This window comes from Schistosoma haematobium, chromosome 1, assembly GCF_000699445.3.
Source record: "Schistosoma haematobium chromosome 1, whole genome shotgun sequence".
In the NCBI taxonomy this organism is placed as follows: Eukaryota; Metazoa; Platyhelminthes; class Trematoda; order Strigeidida; family Schistosomatidae; genus Schistosoma; species Schistosoma haematobium.
Genome location: NC_067196.1, coordinates 10,739,579 through 10,753,506, shown reverse-complemented (window position 1 = coordinate 10,753,506; position 13,928 = coordinate 10,739,579). Strand labels below are relative to the sequence as shown.

Below are 13,928 nucleotides of genomic sequence, written 5' to 3'. Positions count from 1 at the left end.
CGCCTTACATCTCAACATAGTATACGCAATGTTGAGTCACTTAAACTAGTGGCTCTATTGTGGCTTGATTGATTCAATAAACACCAAAGTATTAGACAAAAGTGACATTGGTCACTATTACTTGTATCTATCATTTATGATTGCTGATGTCATAAGTCAGCTAGCTGCACAGAAAACGCATATTCAGTAGTAATTAACTTTGAAATGGATTTCCAATCTAATCACTTGTTGAATGTCAGACATTTATCATCAGTAAATTTATTAAATCATTGCACTATATATTCTAGGTTGAGTGAAACTAAAAGTGAAGTTTATTACAGATACTGGTTTCGTGGTCTTAAAGTGTTCGGTTCACTCATAGACTTAGAGTCTTGAAGTAAACTGATCAGTAAACTCAAGCTAGAGATAAGCTACTATCTGGTGCGTCATGAATTTAATAGTTCTTTTGGACTGATATCATTTTGTATGGATAATGTTCTTTGAATGTTCCAAAAGACATTATAGATTCAAGACTGAATATTACCTGACATATTGTTATGTCTATGAAATATTTAGGTTGTTCATGATAGGGTATAAATTAACTTACTAAATTCACTCTTGTCCATGAGGCGTGTAGCACGAAAGTTAGTCTCCTGAAACAACGCGTTACATTAAAGTAAATTATCAGTTCACTCATGTAAATAGAAGGTTACTATTTGAGTAACTCGGTGGAAACGTTCCTAACTGGAATGCTAATATGAAAAGGCCTTAGACCTCGCCAAAGTAGAATAGATAATAATTTTCGAGACACCGTATAAATTAGAATTCACGGTCAATAGTGATTACTTATTAGTATAAATGAGCATTTCAAGATGGTGTCAGATAAATGAATACCATTTGAATAACTAATGGTCACCATGCAGTATTGGGAAGCTGTTAATCTCGCACCAACTTAGGATCTTTATGACCTATATTAAGCATGTTACAATAATGAGAGAAATATACCTACACACTTTCGAAAAACTTAACGATACAAAGAAGTACCAATCGTACAGTATATTATTTCTACCAGCCGTTCAATTAATGTCAAATTGTCTCGAACATCTAATATTATCCAATGCATCAAATGTTCTTTGGATATTCTCAAAGCGGGGTCAAAATGAACAACTCAATGTTAACAAGCTTACTGCCTATTTGATATAATTCACATTGTAGGTAACAATTAGTTGTAGATAGATATATTTTAATATTAAGACGTTTCATCCAGTTACCATTTTAAACCGTCTATTCGAGTTTTTCACTAATTGGTTATGGGGTTGATCCAAACCAATCAATACTATTGACCTGTTGAAGTTGCTGCGGTAAAAATTGTTGTGATAAATGTTGTGACGTAGTAATGTCACGTGAATGAAACCTATTTTCTGTTTGTTGCTTTGTCTGCTACGGTATTTTGTATTTAGTTCATTATTTATACTTGAGACATCAATAATTTCATGAATCTTTCCATTTTCTTTCGACTTACTCGTATGCACTCGTCGTCGTTAAGTGTCATAGTATGCAAGCCATTTGATCATTCTTATCACTGTCTCATAACTCCGCCTGGAGTCCCTCCGGGGGCTACTGCCGGTCCCAAGCCCGGATAAAGGAGGAGGGTTGGGCATGGGGTTAGCGTCCCCATCCCGTAGAAAACTAACTCGCTAAAAAAACGCTAACCAGAAAAAATTATTCAAACCTTTTAAACTCTGCCCTGGGAGTCAGAAGATCTTCATCTAGAAGAATTATGACGCCTCATGATGAAAGCCGAATCCCTTCGGAAGTTACGAGGCCGATGCCCCTTCTGACAACCAGAGCGACCATTTATTTAGGTACATGGAATGTTCGTACAATGTGGGACACCGGAAGAGCCTTCCAGATTGCTGCAGAAATGAGAAGATACAACCTAGAGGTACTTGGGATCAGTGAAACACATTGGACACAAGTTGGACAACAACGACTAACTACAGGAGAGCTCCTGTTATACTCCGGCCATGAAGAAGAAAATGCACCACATACACAAGGAGTTGCATTGATGCTGTCCAAACAAGCGCAAAATGCACTTATAGGATGGGAATCTCATGGACCAAGGATCATCAAAGCCTCGTTTAAAACAAAGAAAGAGGGCATTTCAATGAACATCATCCAATGCTATGCGCCTACCAACGACTACAATGAAGACGCTAAAGATCAATTCTACAATAGGCTGCAGTCAATAGTCGAGAAGTGCCCAACAAAGGACCTGACCATTCTGATGGGAGATTTCAACGCCAAGGTTGGAACGGACAACACTGGATATGAAGACATCATGGGACGACACGGACTGGGAGAAAGAAACGAAAATGGTGTGAGATTTGCAAACCTATGTGCCTTCAATAAGCTGGTCATAGGCGGCACCATATTCCCACATAAACGCATACACAAAACCACATGGACTTCACCGGATCACTCTACACAAAACCAAATCGACCATATTTGCATCAACAAAACGTTCAGGAGGACTATAGAGGACGTGAGAACCAAGAGAGGAGCTGATATAGCATCAGATCATCACTTACTGGTCGCCAAGATGAAATTGAAACTCAAGAAGCACTGGACAACGGGGCAGACAGTATCACAAAAGTTCAATACGGCCTTTCTTCAGGATACTAACAAACTCAACGAATTCAAGATAGTCCTCAGCAATAAGTTCCAGGCCTTTCATGATCTACTCAATGGAGAAGGAACTACTGTGGAGAGCAACTGGAAGGGGATCAAAGAGGCAATCACTTCAACATGTCATGAGGTCCTGGGTCACAAGAAGCACCATCACAAGGAATGGATCAATGTTGATACACTGGATAAGATTCTAGAAAGGAGGAACAAGAAGGCAGCGATCAATACCAGCCGAACAAGAGCAGAAAAAGCCAAGGCACAAGCTGAATACACGGAAATAAACAAACAAGTGAAGAGGAGCATCAGAACCGACAAACGTAAATATGTGGAAGATTTAGCAACGACGGCGGAAAAGACTGCAAGAGAAGGAAACATGAGACAATTGTATGACACGACAAAGAAACTCTCTGGAAATGGCCGCAAACCAGAACGACCAGTGAAAAGCAAGGAAGGCGAGGTAATCATCAACATTGAAGAGCAACAAAACAGGTGGGTAGAACACTTCAAAGAACTGTTGAATCGACCAGCTCCACTGAACCCACCCAACATCGAAGCAGCACCCACGGACCTCCCAATCAATGTTGGCCCACCAACAATTGAAGAAATCAGCATGGCCATCAGACAAATCAAGAGTGGAAAAGCAGCAGGACCAGACAGCATTCCAGCAGAGGCACTAAAAGCAGACGTACCGGTAACTGCAAGGATACTCCGCATTCTCTTCAATAAGATTTGGGATGAGGAACAAGTACCAACAGACTGGAAAGAAGGACTACTGATCAAAATACCGAAGAAAGGCGATCTCGGCAAGTGTGATAACTACAGGGGCATCACTCTTCTCTCAATACCGGGAAAAATCCTCAACAGGGTATTGTTAAACAGGATGAAGGACTGCGTGGACGCCCAACTTCGTGACCAACAGGCAGGATTCCGTAAGGATAGATCGTGTACAGACCAAATCGCAACTCTACGGATCATTGTGGAACAACCAATTGAATGGGATTCATCACTCTACATCAACTTCATTGACTACGAAAAGGCATTTGATAGCGTAGACAGAACAACACTATGGAAACTTCTTCGACACTACGGCGTGCCTCAGAAGATAGTCAATATCATACAGAACTCATATGATGGATTACACTGCGAAATCGTGCATGGAGGACAGTTGACAAAGTCGTTCGAAGTGAAGACCGGTGTCAGGCAAGGTTGCCTACTCTCACCCTTTCTCTTTCTCCTGGTGATCGACTGGATCATGAAGACGTCAACGTCTGAAGGGAAGCGCGGGATACAATGGACATCTAAGATGCAGTTGGATGATCTAGACTTCGCAGACGATCTGGCCCTTCTATCCCAAACGCAACAACAGATGCAGGAGAAGACAAACAGTGCGGCAGCAGCCTCAGCAGCAGTAGGTCTCAATATACACAAAGGGAAAAGCAGGATTCCCCGATACAACAAAGAATGCACCAATCCAATCACAATTGACGGAGAAGATTTGGAAGATGTAAAAACCTTCACGTATTTGGGCAGCATCATTGATGAACAGGGTGGATCTGATGCAGATGTGAAGGCGCGGATCGGCAAAGCAAGAGCAGCATATTTACAACTGAGGAACATCTGGAACTCAAAGCAACTGTCAACCAACACCAAGGTCAGGATTTTCAATACAAATGTCAAGACAGTTCTACTGTATGGGGCAGAAACCTGGAGAACTACAAAAGCCATCATCCAGAAAATGCAGGTGTTTATTAACAATTGTCTACGCAAAATACTTCAGATCCATTGGCCGGACACTATTAGCAACAACGTACTGTGGGAGAGAACAAACCAGATCCCAGTGGAGGAAGAAATCAGGAAGAAGCGCTGGAAGTGGATAGGACACACATTGAGGAAAGCACCCAACTGCGTCACAAGACAAGCCCTCATATGGAATCCTGAAGGCCAAAGGAAAAGAGGAAGACCAAAGAACACATTACGCCGGGAAATGGAGATAGACATGAGAAAAATGAACAAGAATTGGATGGAACTAGAAAAGAAGGCCCAGGACAGAGTGGGTTGGAGAATGCTGGTCGGCGGCCTATGCTCCATTGGGAGTAACAGGCGTAAGTAAGTAAGTAAGTAATCACTGTCTCATATTAGTATCTAAACCCAACTTGAACAAATAATGACCAATAAGATATATTTTGTTTGTAATCAGAGTTAAGATTCAGATCATATCACTTTCTTGAGTCGCTGTTTTAAAACAATACGAAAGTATTATTGTTATCATGTGGTTTTCGATCTTTATCAATGATGATAAACAAATAACCAAGAACTTGAGAAATTTCATACACTCAACGAAAACAAAATGGATACTTACATGAAATGAAGTTAAATAATTATTGAAATTTATTAAAGAGAAACTATTCCATTGATTAAAATCAAATATATGTTGGCGTATTTCTGTTATATTTGAACTAGCCCAATAGTTTTGTTGAGCATCTAAGAAATTTGGGATCTGTATAGATTGTATGCCGGCAATTAATTCATAACATGGATTACTGCTGACTGAAATAGACTATAATTATGGATTAAATTTAATATGAAAAGTGTTATTAGTCAGAGCGAAATGTTTGTTTTAAAAAAATGTCAGTACTGTACTCAATCTAACGGACTGTTGTACAAGAATTGATACGTCGATAAAATTGTATCTTTATCCGATCAGTAAATTGTTTGTCATGAGCCTCAGTGATTGCACTCCAGAGACTAAATAGTGCTAACCTTTCATTATCTGCTATTTGATTGAACTAAAAGCTACTTATTAAATCGGTCAGTATTAATTCCCGCTACTGGAAGATTTTTTTGGAAGTGATCTTCCTAAATATGTTTAGTACATGGTTAGCAGTATCATACAGGACACGAGTTTTATCCCATTCAGGAATTGTTAGCTGGATATACTGCATCTCGCTATCGATGAATACGCTGAGACTTCAATTCAATATGTTTTGCTGTAAACACACATATCGTTATCCAGTGAGATACTGAGTCCAGACAAGAACTAACTTGTTCATTAGGTATGACTGTGCTAGTATGGGTTTGTAGTTTCTCGTTTCTGGCATTCAGGATTAAAATCTTTCTAAAGCTTATTTACAGTTTCCGTTGGTTAAAGAATGTTACTGATTTTCTGACATTTTTAAGGTGATTACTCTCTGTGTGTAAATGTGCATATACTTGCATTGAGTGGGAAAATATTCGTTGTTGTTGGGTAGTAGAAATCTTTGATAATTTGAAAGGGTTTATTGAACTCTACTAGGTGTTCTGTATCAATTAAGTGAGCAAATATTGAGCTGTTAATTAACCTTAACAGTCCCTTATTCATCAGGAAAGGTTAGTGTTCGGAAATTTGGTGCTCCGTAGGAGCAGTGTAGGTGGATAAGGTAAATTTAGGAAGTCCATCATTATTTCCTATTCTGACAATGGGGCGATTATAGAATAGGCCATATATCTTGGCGGAGCTTTTCTGTTCTATTGCGTCCTTAGTTCACTGACAAGGTCATTGAATAACTAAAAATTCAGGATTATATAGGATTCTTAATTGCAGTTGTAAAACCTGACTTCCTACTAACCTGGATCATTTATTTATTGACAAATTTTAATGTATTTGTGTTCCTGCTAAGTTAAGAATGATAATTAACTCTTCGATAATGTCATCGGAGCAAATAAGTTTGGCGCGATGTGTTCAACTCTTAGCCAGATTTCTCTAGTACCTAAAAGGTGTGGAACTGTAAAAAATGAATATACTGACCAACTGATATTGATTCTCTACTTGGTTTTTTTCTTGTAGTTTTATCCCACTTTCATGTTACTAAGGTGTTTAAAAGTGAGGTATCAGCATTATATCCTTCATTCAACATAAAGGTGACGAATTGATAAATTCTGATAAATCTTTTAAATATACCAATCTTATCTGATCTATTCAGGGCACAATGATAAAATGGAATTCAATAACAATTAAGAATTAAAAGGGAATAATATTATTAAGTAATAAATGGATAGACTGCTTGGTATCTTCATGAAATCTTCTGGATGGTTAGTCTGGTTACTAGTTTCTTGAGGGCTAAATCTTATACATATACAACTGTTTCTTAAAATGAATACCCAAATCCAGTCAGTGCACCCTTTTTTTAAAGTCAATTCAGTGTCTTCAGTTTGTTAGTCAACTCACCTTACAATTATCAAAGCTATTATGCCTGATAGTAATATTTTGTGTACCGAAAACTCCCATTGTATAACATTCCCATGGGTTAACAAATTGAAATCTTTTCTCACTATTCATACATATCTCATTATCTTGAAGGATATTTTTCTTCATAAAAGATTGAAGCATGACCAAATCACGTGATTGGCTTTCACCTTTCAATTGAATAATATATGAACAATTTTTATTACGTAAGAAATAATTCTCTGACAAGATAATTTCACGTTCCATACCACAAGATTGTACTAATCCATTTTCTGATATTTGTTTTTCACCGGGTAAAACATTTTGACAATAATTCTCTAAAAATTGATTATTTTCAATGTTTAATTTTGCTGTATAACCAGAAATTTGTACATGGAAATTCTTATTAAAACTGAATTGATTATGTAATAAAGAAATTTGATGGTTGATAATACCAGATTCATAACGCCAATTCAATTCATTTGAGATAAATGGTAGATAAAATTGTAAACCATGTCGAAAAGTTTTGAACATTCGGAATGCTGACGATGATGATAATGAGAAGGGGAATAGATGAACCGTGTTTATTTCATTGTTGACTAATCCATTTTCAATGAATTTATTATTAATTATGTGATAAGACCAAATGTTATTTGAATATTCAATAGGATTATGTTCAACTAGTAAACTTCCATAATTATTATAAGCGAATTCACAATTTGTAATATTATAGTTGATAAATGAAAGATGTTCAACGGATTGTTTAAATTCTTTGTAATTTGGATGAAACCAACTGTCAGTGAATTGTGTTACTGATAGTATATTCATTCCTGTATACAGATTGTTCCTAAAATGTTGACATTCGTATCGGTAAGGTGTAAGAAATAACTGTTATGGTAGATTTATTGGTGGTTTAAAAAAAATTAAAATTAAGTTTTGTCAGGAAAGTACGAAACATCTTTAACAATAATCCGGTGAAAGTAAGTATTTGGAAATTCGACTGGTTGATGTGAACTGATTCATTTATAGTTGGTTAAGCCGCATAAATAAAGACTTACATGTTATCATTTAGAATTTATGAAATTCACGTATGATAAAAATGATTCCCACTAGTGTAGTAGTCTTATAGAAACTGTTGAATTCTACAATATACATCACGGAGTGACTTTAGAGAGATTACTGGACAGCCTTCTGTTGTATTATGTATTTATTCGTTAGTGCTCATCCATGACCCTCGAGAAGAACTTCCAATCTTTAGATCATTGAGTTGGGATCCAGTGATTTTCATTTCTAACTTTAATCAATCTGTAGTTTTGCACAATCATCTTCCAATCCTATTCGTGAGTAACACCCTCGGACAATATATAGCTAAACTCTACTAGTCACAACACCTCACTAGACGTCCAGAATCTACCTCGAAAAATTAGTCTTTAGGGAGTACATGGTCATAGTTAGTGTTAGCGATTTGCGGAGGCCATTAAATCTAATAGTTGACACCACGAATCATGTGCTCAGTGGTGAATAACTTTAACAGATAGACCCATGGATTTCAGTCATATCGTTTCTTAGACAGTTGCTTATTAATGACTCTGAAAGTTGGTTGCACAATACAGTATAGGATGGTATTAGATGGTGGTTGGAGGCAATTGACAGGAAATCCTGGACCCGGGTTTCGTGCTACTTGGCACTCGTCAGCAAGGTGTACCTGTAATCTTGAGGGGACTGGTGCTCCCTGGCGGATTCGATCTCGTGTCACCCAGCTTCACGGTCAGAAAGGTTACCACTGAGCTATCCGAGCCGCGACCGACCTCCTGTAGGACTGAGCTCTAATCACAATTAATTGCGTGTCTAGTCCTTATTAGTGCAGATCGAATGCTATCGACCCAGGTCCAGGGTTTCCTGTCGACTGCCTCTAACCACCATCTAATCTCACAATAGTGCACGCAGTGTCGAGTCACCTAGGCTGGTGGCCACATTGCAACATGGTCAACAGCATTCAATCTACACTAATAAGGACTAGACACGCAATCAATTGTGACAGTATAGGATGATTTATCCCTGCGATCAGCATTATAAAAGGTGTAATATGGAAAATGTTTCCTAAATTCCTATGAGATCATTTGAACTGTCTTGTTAAGGTATACTAAGTAACGTAGACATATTTGGTTCTAATTCAAAGCCTTTTTAATAATTTTTTCTTTCCAGGATTATAATATCAGAAAGTAGATCCACAATAACAGAATCAATTTTTTTTTAATTATGCAATAGACAACAGAAGGAATGTATAATTCGTCTTATTTATTTAGAAGTTTTCCAGTGTAGGAAATCTTAGGCGATATAGAAGTAACATGATTAAATTATGAACCTGTCAACATATTCTTGAAGATCTTGTCTGAAGTGCAAACTCGATACTTCAAGTGGAAAAACCTAACAGAAAATGGAATAGAAGTCAGTCTTTATATGCTGTTGACGATAAAGCACTTTTTCTTACATCATTACTGTTGAAGGCCTAAACCAAGGGTATGATTAACAAATAAGTGAATGTATCGATAATTACCGTTACAATTTTACTTAAAGAAAACTGGTCATTAATTTCAATAAACTTATTTATTCTATTTTATGAGCCGATAAAATTCATTATTTCCGAATTTGATGAAATTGAATTTTGAAGAGGCAACACTGTTTTAATAGAATTCTCATGCATAGCTTAGTGATTAACATATCTGGGTAAATAGTACGTTATAATTCATATGGAATCTTTATACCTCAATTTTAAACAAATATACTACACCTAAATTACTTCGTTCTTTACATTAGTTAAGAGATCAACAATTCCTCGGTAATTATTTCAATATTATGACTGTATACTAATATGATTTGGTGATAATTTCCTTGAATATTGAAAACCATAGTCTTATATGGTAATATTTTTCTGAGTGCTAATGACTTGAATTCAGGACTTTTGCTTGGTCTGGTATGGAACATGTTACGATTTTTTAATAAGAACTCCATTATATCTTAGACTCACTGAAGTTAATTATTATTTACCATTAGGTTTAAACTCAATCACTGCAAGACCGAATGATCATGAGTTTGTATTGCTAAAGAATCCCGTTCGAAAACGAAATGATTATCTAATCATTTCAGATTACATTAGTTTGTGATTTAATCTACTGGCTGATATTATTTTCAGAATAAATATCGAGACGCATGAAATTTACGTACAACGATCTCTAGCTCATTATTCGTATTCTGTGAGAACAACGTTTCCTTTTTAGTTTGAAACAATTCATATGTTAGAATCCAGAACGTTCATTTCTTTCCGTTAGCACATTATATTCAAACCGAATGGTTATAATCCAATGGTTCAATCTCTGCAAAATGCCTAACTAAATAATATAGCGTAATTTTTGTGATAATAATCAAATACTGATGAATTGGTTAACAAAATTCAAACAGAACTACTTATAAAGAATAAGTTACTAGTGCTGGTAACTGTATGATAATCCTTACCTTATTTTAACATTATCAAAAATAAACGTTTCACGTTCATTTCGCCAAAAATGATTATTTTGTTTATCCATTGGATCATTATGATGAAATAACTTAACACCGATCAGATTATCTTCTAATGTAGTATTTTCTACATGAAATTTTGGTTTTAATGAATAATGAACATTTAAATGATCATAATTAGACATTCTCCCAAAGGTAGTAGTCGTAGTTAAATAATCATTCATTTGGTAATTTTTATGTTGATTAAATAAATTTCTCACTTGAATACTAAATAAAAATTGACCAGATTTTAGACCATCTACACGAAGTTCCATAATTAATTTATTTGTTGACGAAATCAATGGTAAACGAATTAAATCTTTTGGTATACGCCAATTATACACTTGAATTGGATTGAAATTAACAAATCCAGAATCATAGATAATTAACTCTTCTTTTGTTATGATTGTTGTATTAATACAATGTAATTTGTTTAATCTATTACAATTGTTATTGTTATAATGAATAGCTGGTAGAATTGAATTGTTTAATGTTATAGAAGGACCTATACATGCTTTAGGATAATTTACTGCTTGTTGTTGACTTGTTGGTAATTTGACACTGCCAGGGAATTCCAAAAGATCAATAATAATTTGATGGAAATGATATGCATCATTAATTGATAATTCAGTCCTATAAATAGTCTGATATTTATCAATTATTTGAAATGAAAAAGAAGTAAGAAAGAAATACAATAGATGTAGTGGGTTAATAGTAGAACACTGAATATGAAATTAACTAGGATGTTAATAAATGAGGGAATTAAAGTGCTGGTCATTGAATGAAGAGATCAACTCAGAAATTAAATAATCCATCAAACCATTTGTAACGATTTTGCTTATATTATACGAGTCCAACAAATCAGTGGCTAAGTGAACTCATTAGCTTAATGAATAACGCGTTGAGCTTTTGAAGCCAAAAGTGTTGGGTTCGAGTTCGAATTTAAATACTAACACCTGAGTGCAGGTATATCCAGTTGACGAGTTCCATATAGAACGGTATGCATGTCTGATATGATATTGTTAGCCAACTGTTACGTAATCACTAATTGTTAATCTTTATAGCAATTACAATCTCAGTTACAGAGGGGAATGATGAGTTCCATTCGGTTAAATGAAATGCTTTTGAAAACGAATTGTGTTTTCGTGGTGACTCAGAAAGTGATTTATGTCATAAACAGATGTTATCCAAAGAACCAATAGCTTCACTTTGTGTTGTTTGCATGTAACTTCCTGGATTCCACTGTTAGCCACTATCCAGCTTTGCTTGTAATACTGAATAGCTGTTCTGCTTTAATGTGAGCGATATCATCATATGCTAATATTGAGCACTTCATCAATTGTTTCTTAGTCTATTTGTGCTCATTAAGCAACATGAAGGTCATAGGTATTTAATGGGGAAGATTCCAAAATTAGGACAAAATAACTATCCGGTTATTTTCTTTGCTTATTTTTTAAGTGACAACTTGTGATTTATGGGTAAATATCATAAAGTATGAGATCAAAGTATAGCAATTCTTTAGTATTTCTCAAAAATGACTGTGAAAAATAGTGCTTATTAGTACATAATAAACTTACAGATTGAATTATCAAACAACTGATTACTAGGATTCAATGAAAATCGAATAGTTGCGCTGTTTTCCTATAATCAATGTCTATGAGTTGGCAAAGATTCATCATTAGTTTTCTAAACTTAAATCCATTAGCGAAAACAAATTACATAAGTACAAATTACTTTTCAGCTGAGCTCATTTATAAAGAAGTGAATTATTTACCAAACGATTACACAAGATGTTCATCACAGATTTATCTCATTTTTGGTACCACTGAAAACTAGGGTTCATTGGACATCTGTTTGGTCTTAGGATAGTAAATATGTTCAGATTCCTCGTCATTATTTCGAGTTTCTATCGTCACTAAATTGTTTAATTACAATTTGTAGCTGAATAAAAGGTCATCAAATTCAAACTGACCACATAATAAACGCTTAAGTAAATTACAATTGATCATTTGTTTTATTCTTTTCTATTCATAATTAAACAATGTCAGTTGTTCAATTCCTATATTCATTGAACAGCTCAACATTGTATAACAAAAATGTATATTATTTCTCTAATAGATGAAACTTACTTTTTCCATACTTTTGCCCACAGGTACATTAACAAATATAATACCATTCGGTGATAATTTTTCATAAGTTTCCACTAAACTCCATCCTTCAGGTAATGAAACACGTGTTGTAGTAATTGTATTTGAATTCTCTTCAATATTATGAAATAAAGTTAGAGTAGGTACTATGCCTGCATGAAATGCAAATCTTTGTTCAACTGTCATTATTCTATTATATTGTAATCCAGAATTTATCTGACTTTTTGTTATTTGACAATCAATTAAACTAAACCATGGTGTATAAGTTAATAATCCTGATTCGAAATTATCTATAAATTGACTATTGATAATTTTTGTACCCAATAATGGATTACTATATAATATTACAAGACCATTGGATAAACTATCAGTAATCTATTGAATAAACATAAAGAAAAATCAGAAGGGGTTTTGTGGAGATTTTAGTAATTTCAATAGTTGGAATCATGAGTCAATTGAAGCTAGACCACCATGGAAAGCCTGAAAGCACTAGACGGCCGTTTTGTCCTAGTATGGGACTGGAATCTCGCAGGGGGCGGGGTCGTGAATGCGCACTGCTGAGGAGTCTCATACTAGGACGAAACGGCTGTCCAGTGCTTCCAGGTTTTCCATGATGGTCTAGCTTAATTGACTCATGATTTCAATTAATGATAAAGAAAAATGTCAAACAGTATAAGATTATAATAAGATAGATAAAAATACTGTAAATTATTGTAATCATCAAGTTTAAATTTAATTGTATTCATTGTTTTTGTTTTAATACAGAATTTTAAAAAAAATGTACAAGTTTGTTAGACAGTTGAGTATAAATGTATATTAACTGATTTGACATATATACAAAAGTCAATAAACAATGTTTCTATAGTGTATAAATAATAAATAATTTGCTTAAACGCATAAGCAACCAATTTACACCACTTCTTAGTTTATAGAACTTTTCCAGTCTTTGAACTCTGAAGAGAAAGCAGAATGAGGAAAGTGTGGAAAGAGATTTACTTTAAGGGTTACTTTATTTACAGAAAACAATAGTTATTTTTAAAAGTATATGTGATCCTGAGACTTAAATGCTTCCGCAGGACATGATAAAATTGGTAACACAATCAATAATTGTGCAGTGCTGATAATGAAAACATATTCCGACGTTTCTAGAAATTTCTTGAAAGATTCTGAAGAATAATGACTGGTCGAAGTACTTTCAACATTTTCCTGGTTAGTGGAAAAAATTATTTGATGAAATATCAAGGGATCCTAACCATCCATAACCAGAATGATGCAAATTTTTTAAGGTTATGCCTATATAAGTAATGTGTTCTAAAAATACAACCTTATATCATTCATAAATGCAGAAATCTTTGGTT

The 13,928-nt window shown here is 34.9% G+C and overlaps 1 protein-coding gene across 1 annotated transcript in view; it reads right to left on the bottom strand.

Moving 5' to 3' along the window:
• Nucleotides 1-13,928, bottom strand: part of MS3_00010051 (uncharacterized protein) — a gene marked incomplete at both ends in the record, with an annotated part of 121,487 nt that overhangs the window by 72,875 nt on the left and 34,684 nt on the right. The window contains 4 exons of the mRNA XM_051218385.1: nucleotides 5,027-5,224; nucleotides 6,872-7,715; nucleotides 10,382-11,067; nucleotides 12,553-12,945. Of these exons, the coding sequence (XP_051073124.1) occupies nucleotides 5,027-5,224; nucleotides 6,872-7,715; nucleotides 10,382-11,067; nucleotides 12,553-12,945 (2,121 nt within the window). The remainder of the gene's footprint in view (nucleotides 1-5,026; nucleotides 5,225-6,871; nucleotides 7,716-10,381; nucleotides 11,068-12,552; nucleotides 12,946-13,928) is intronic.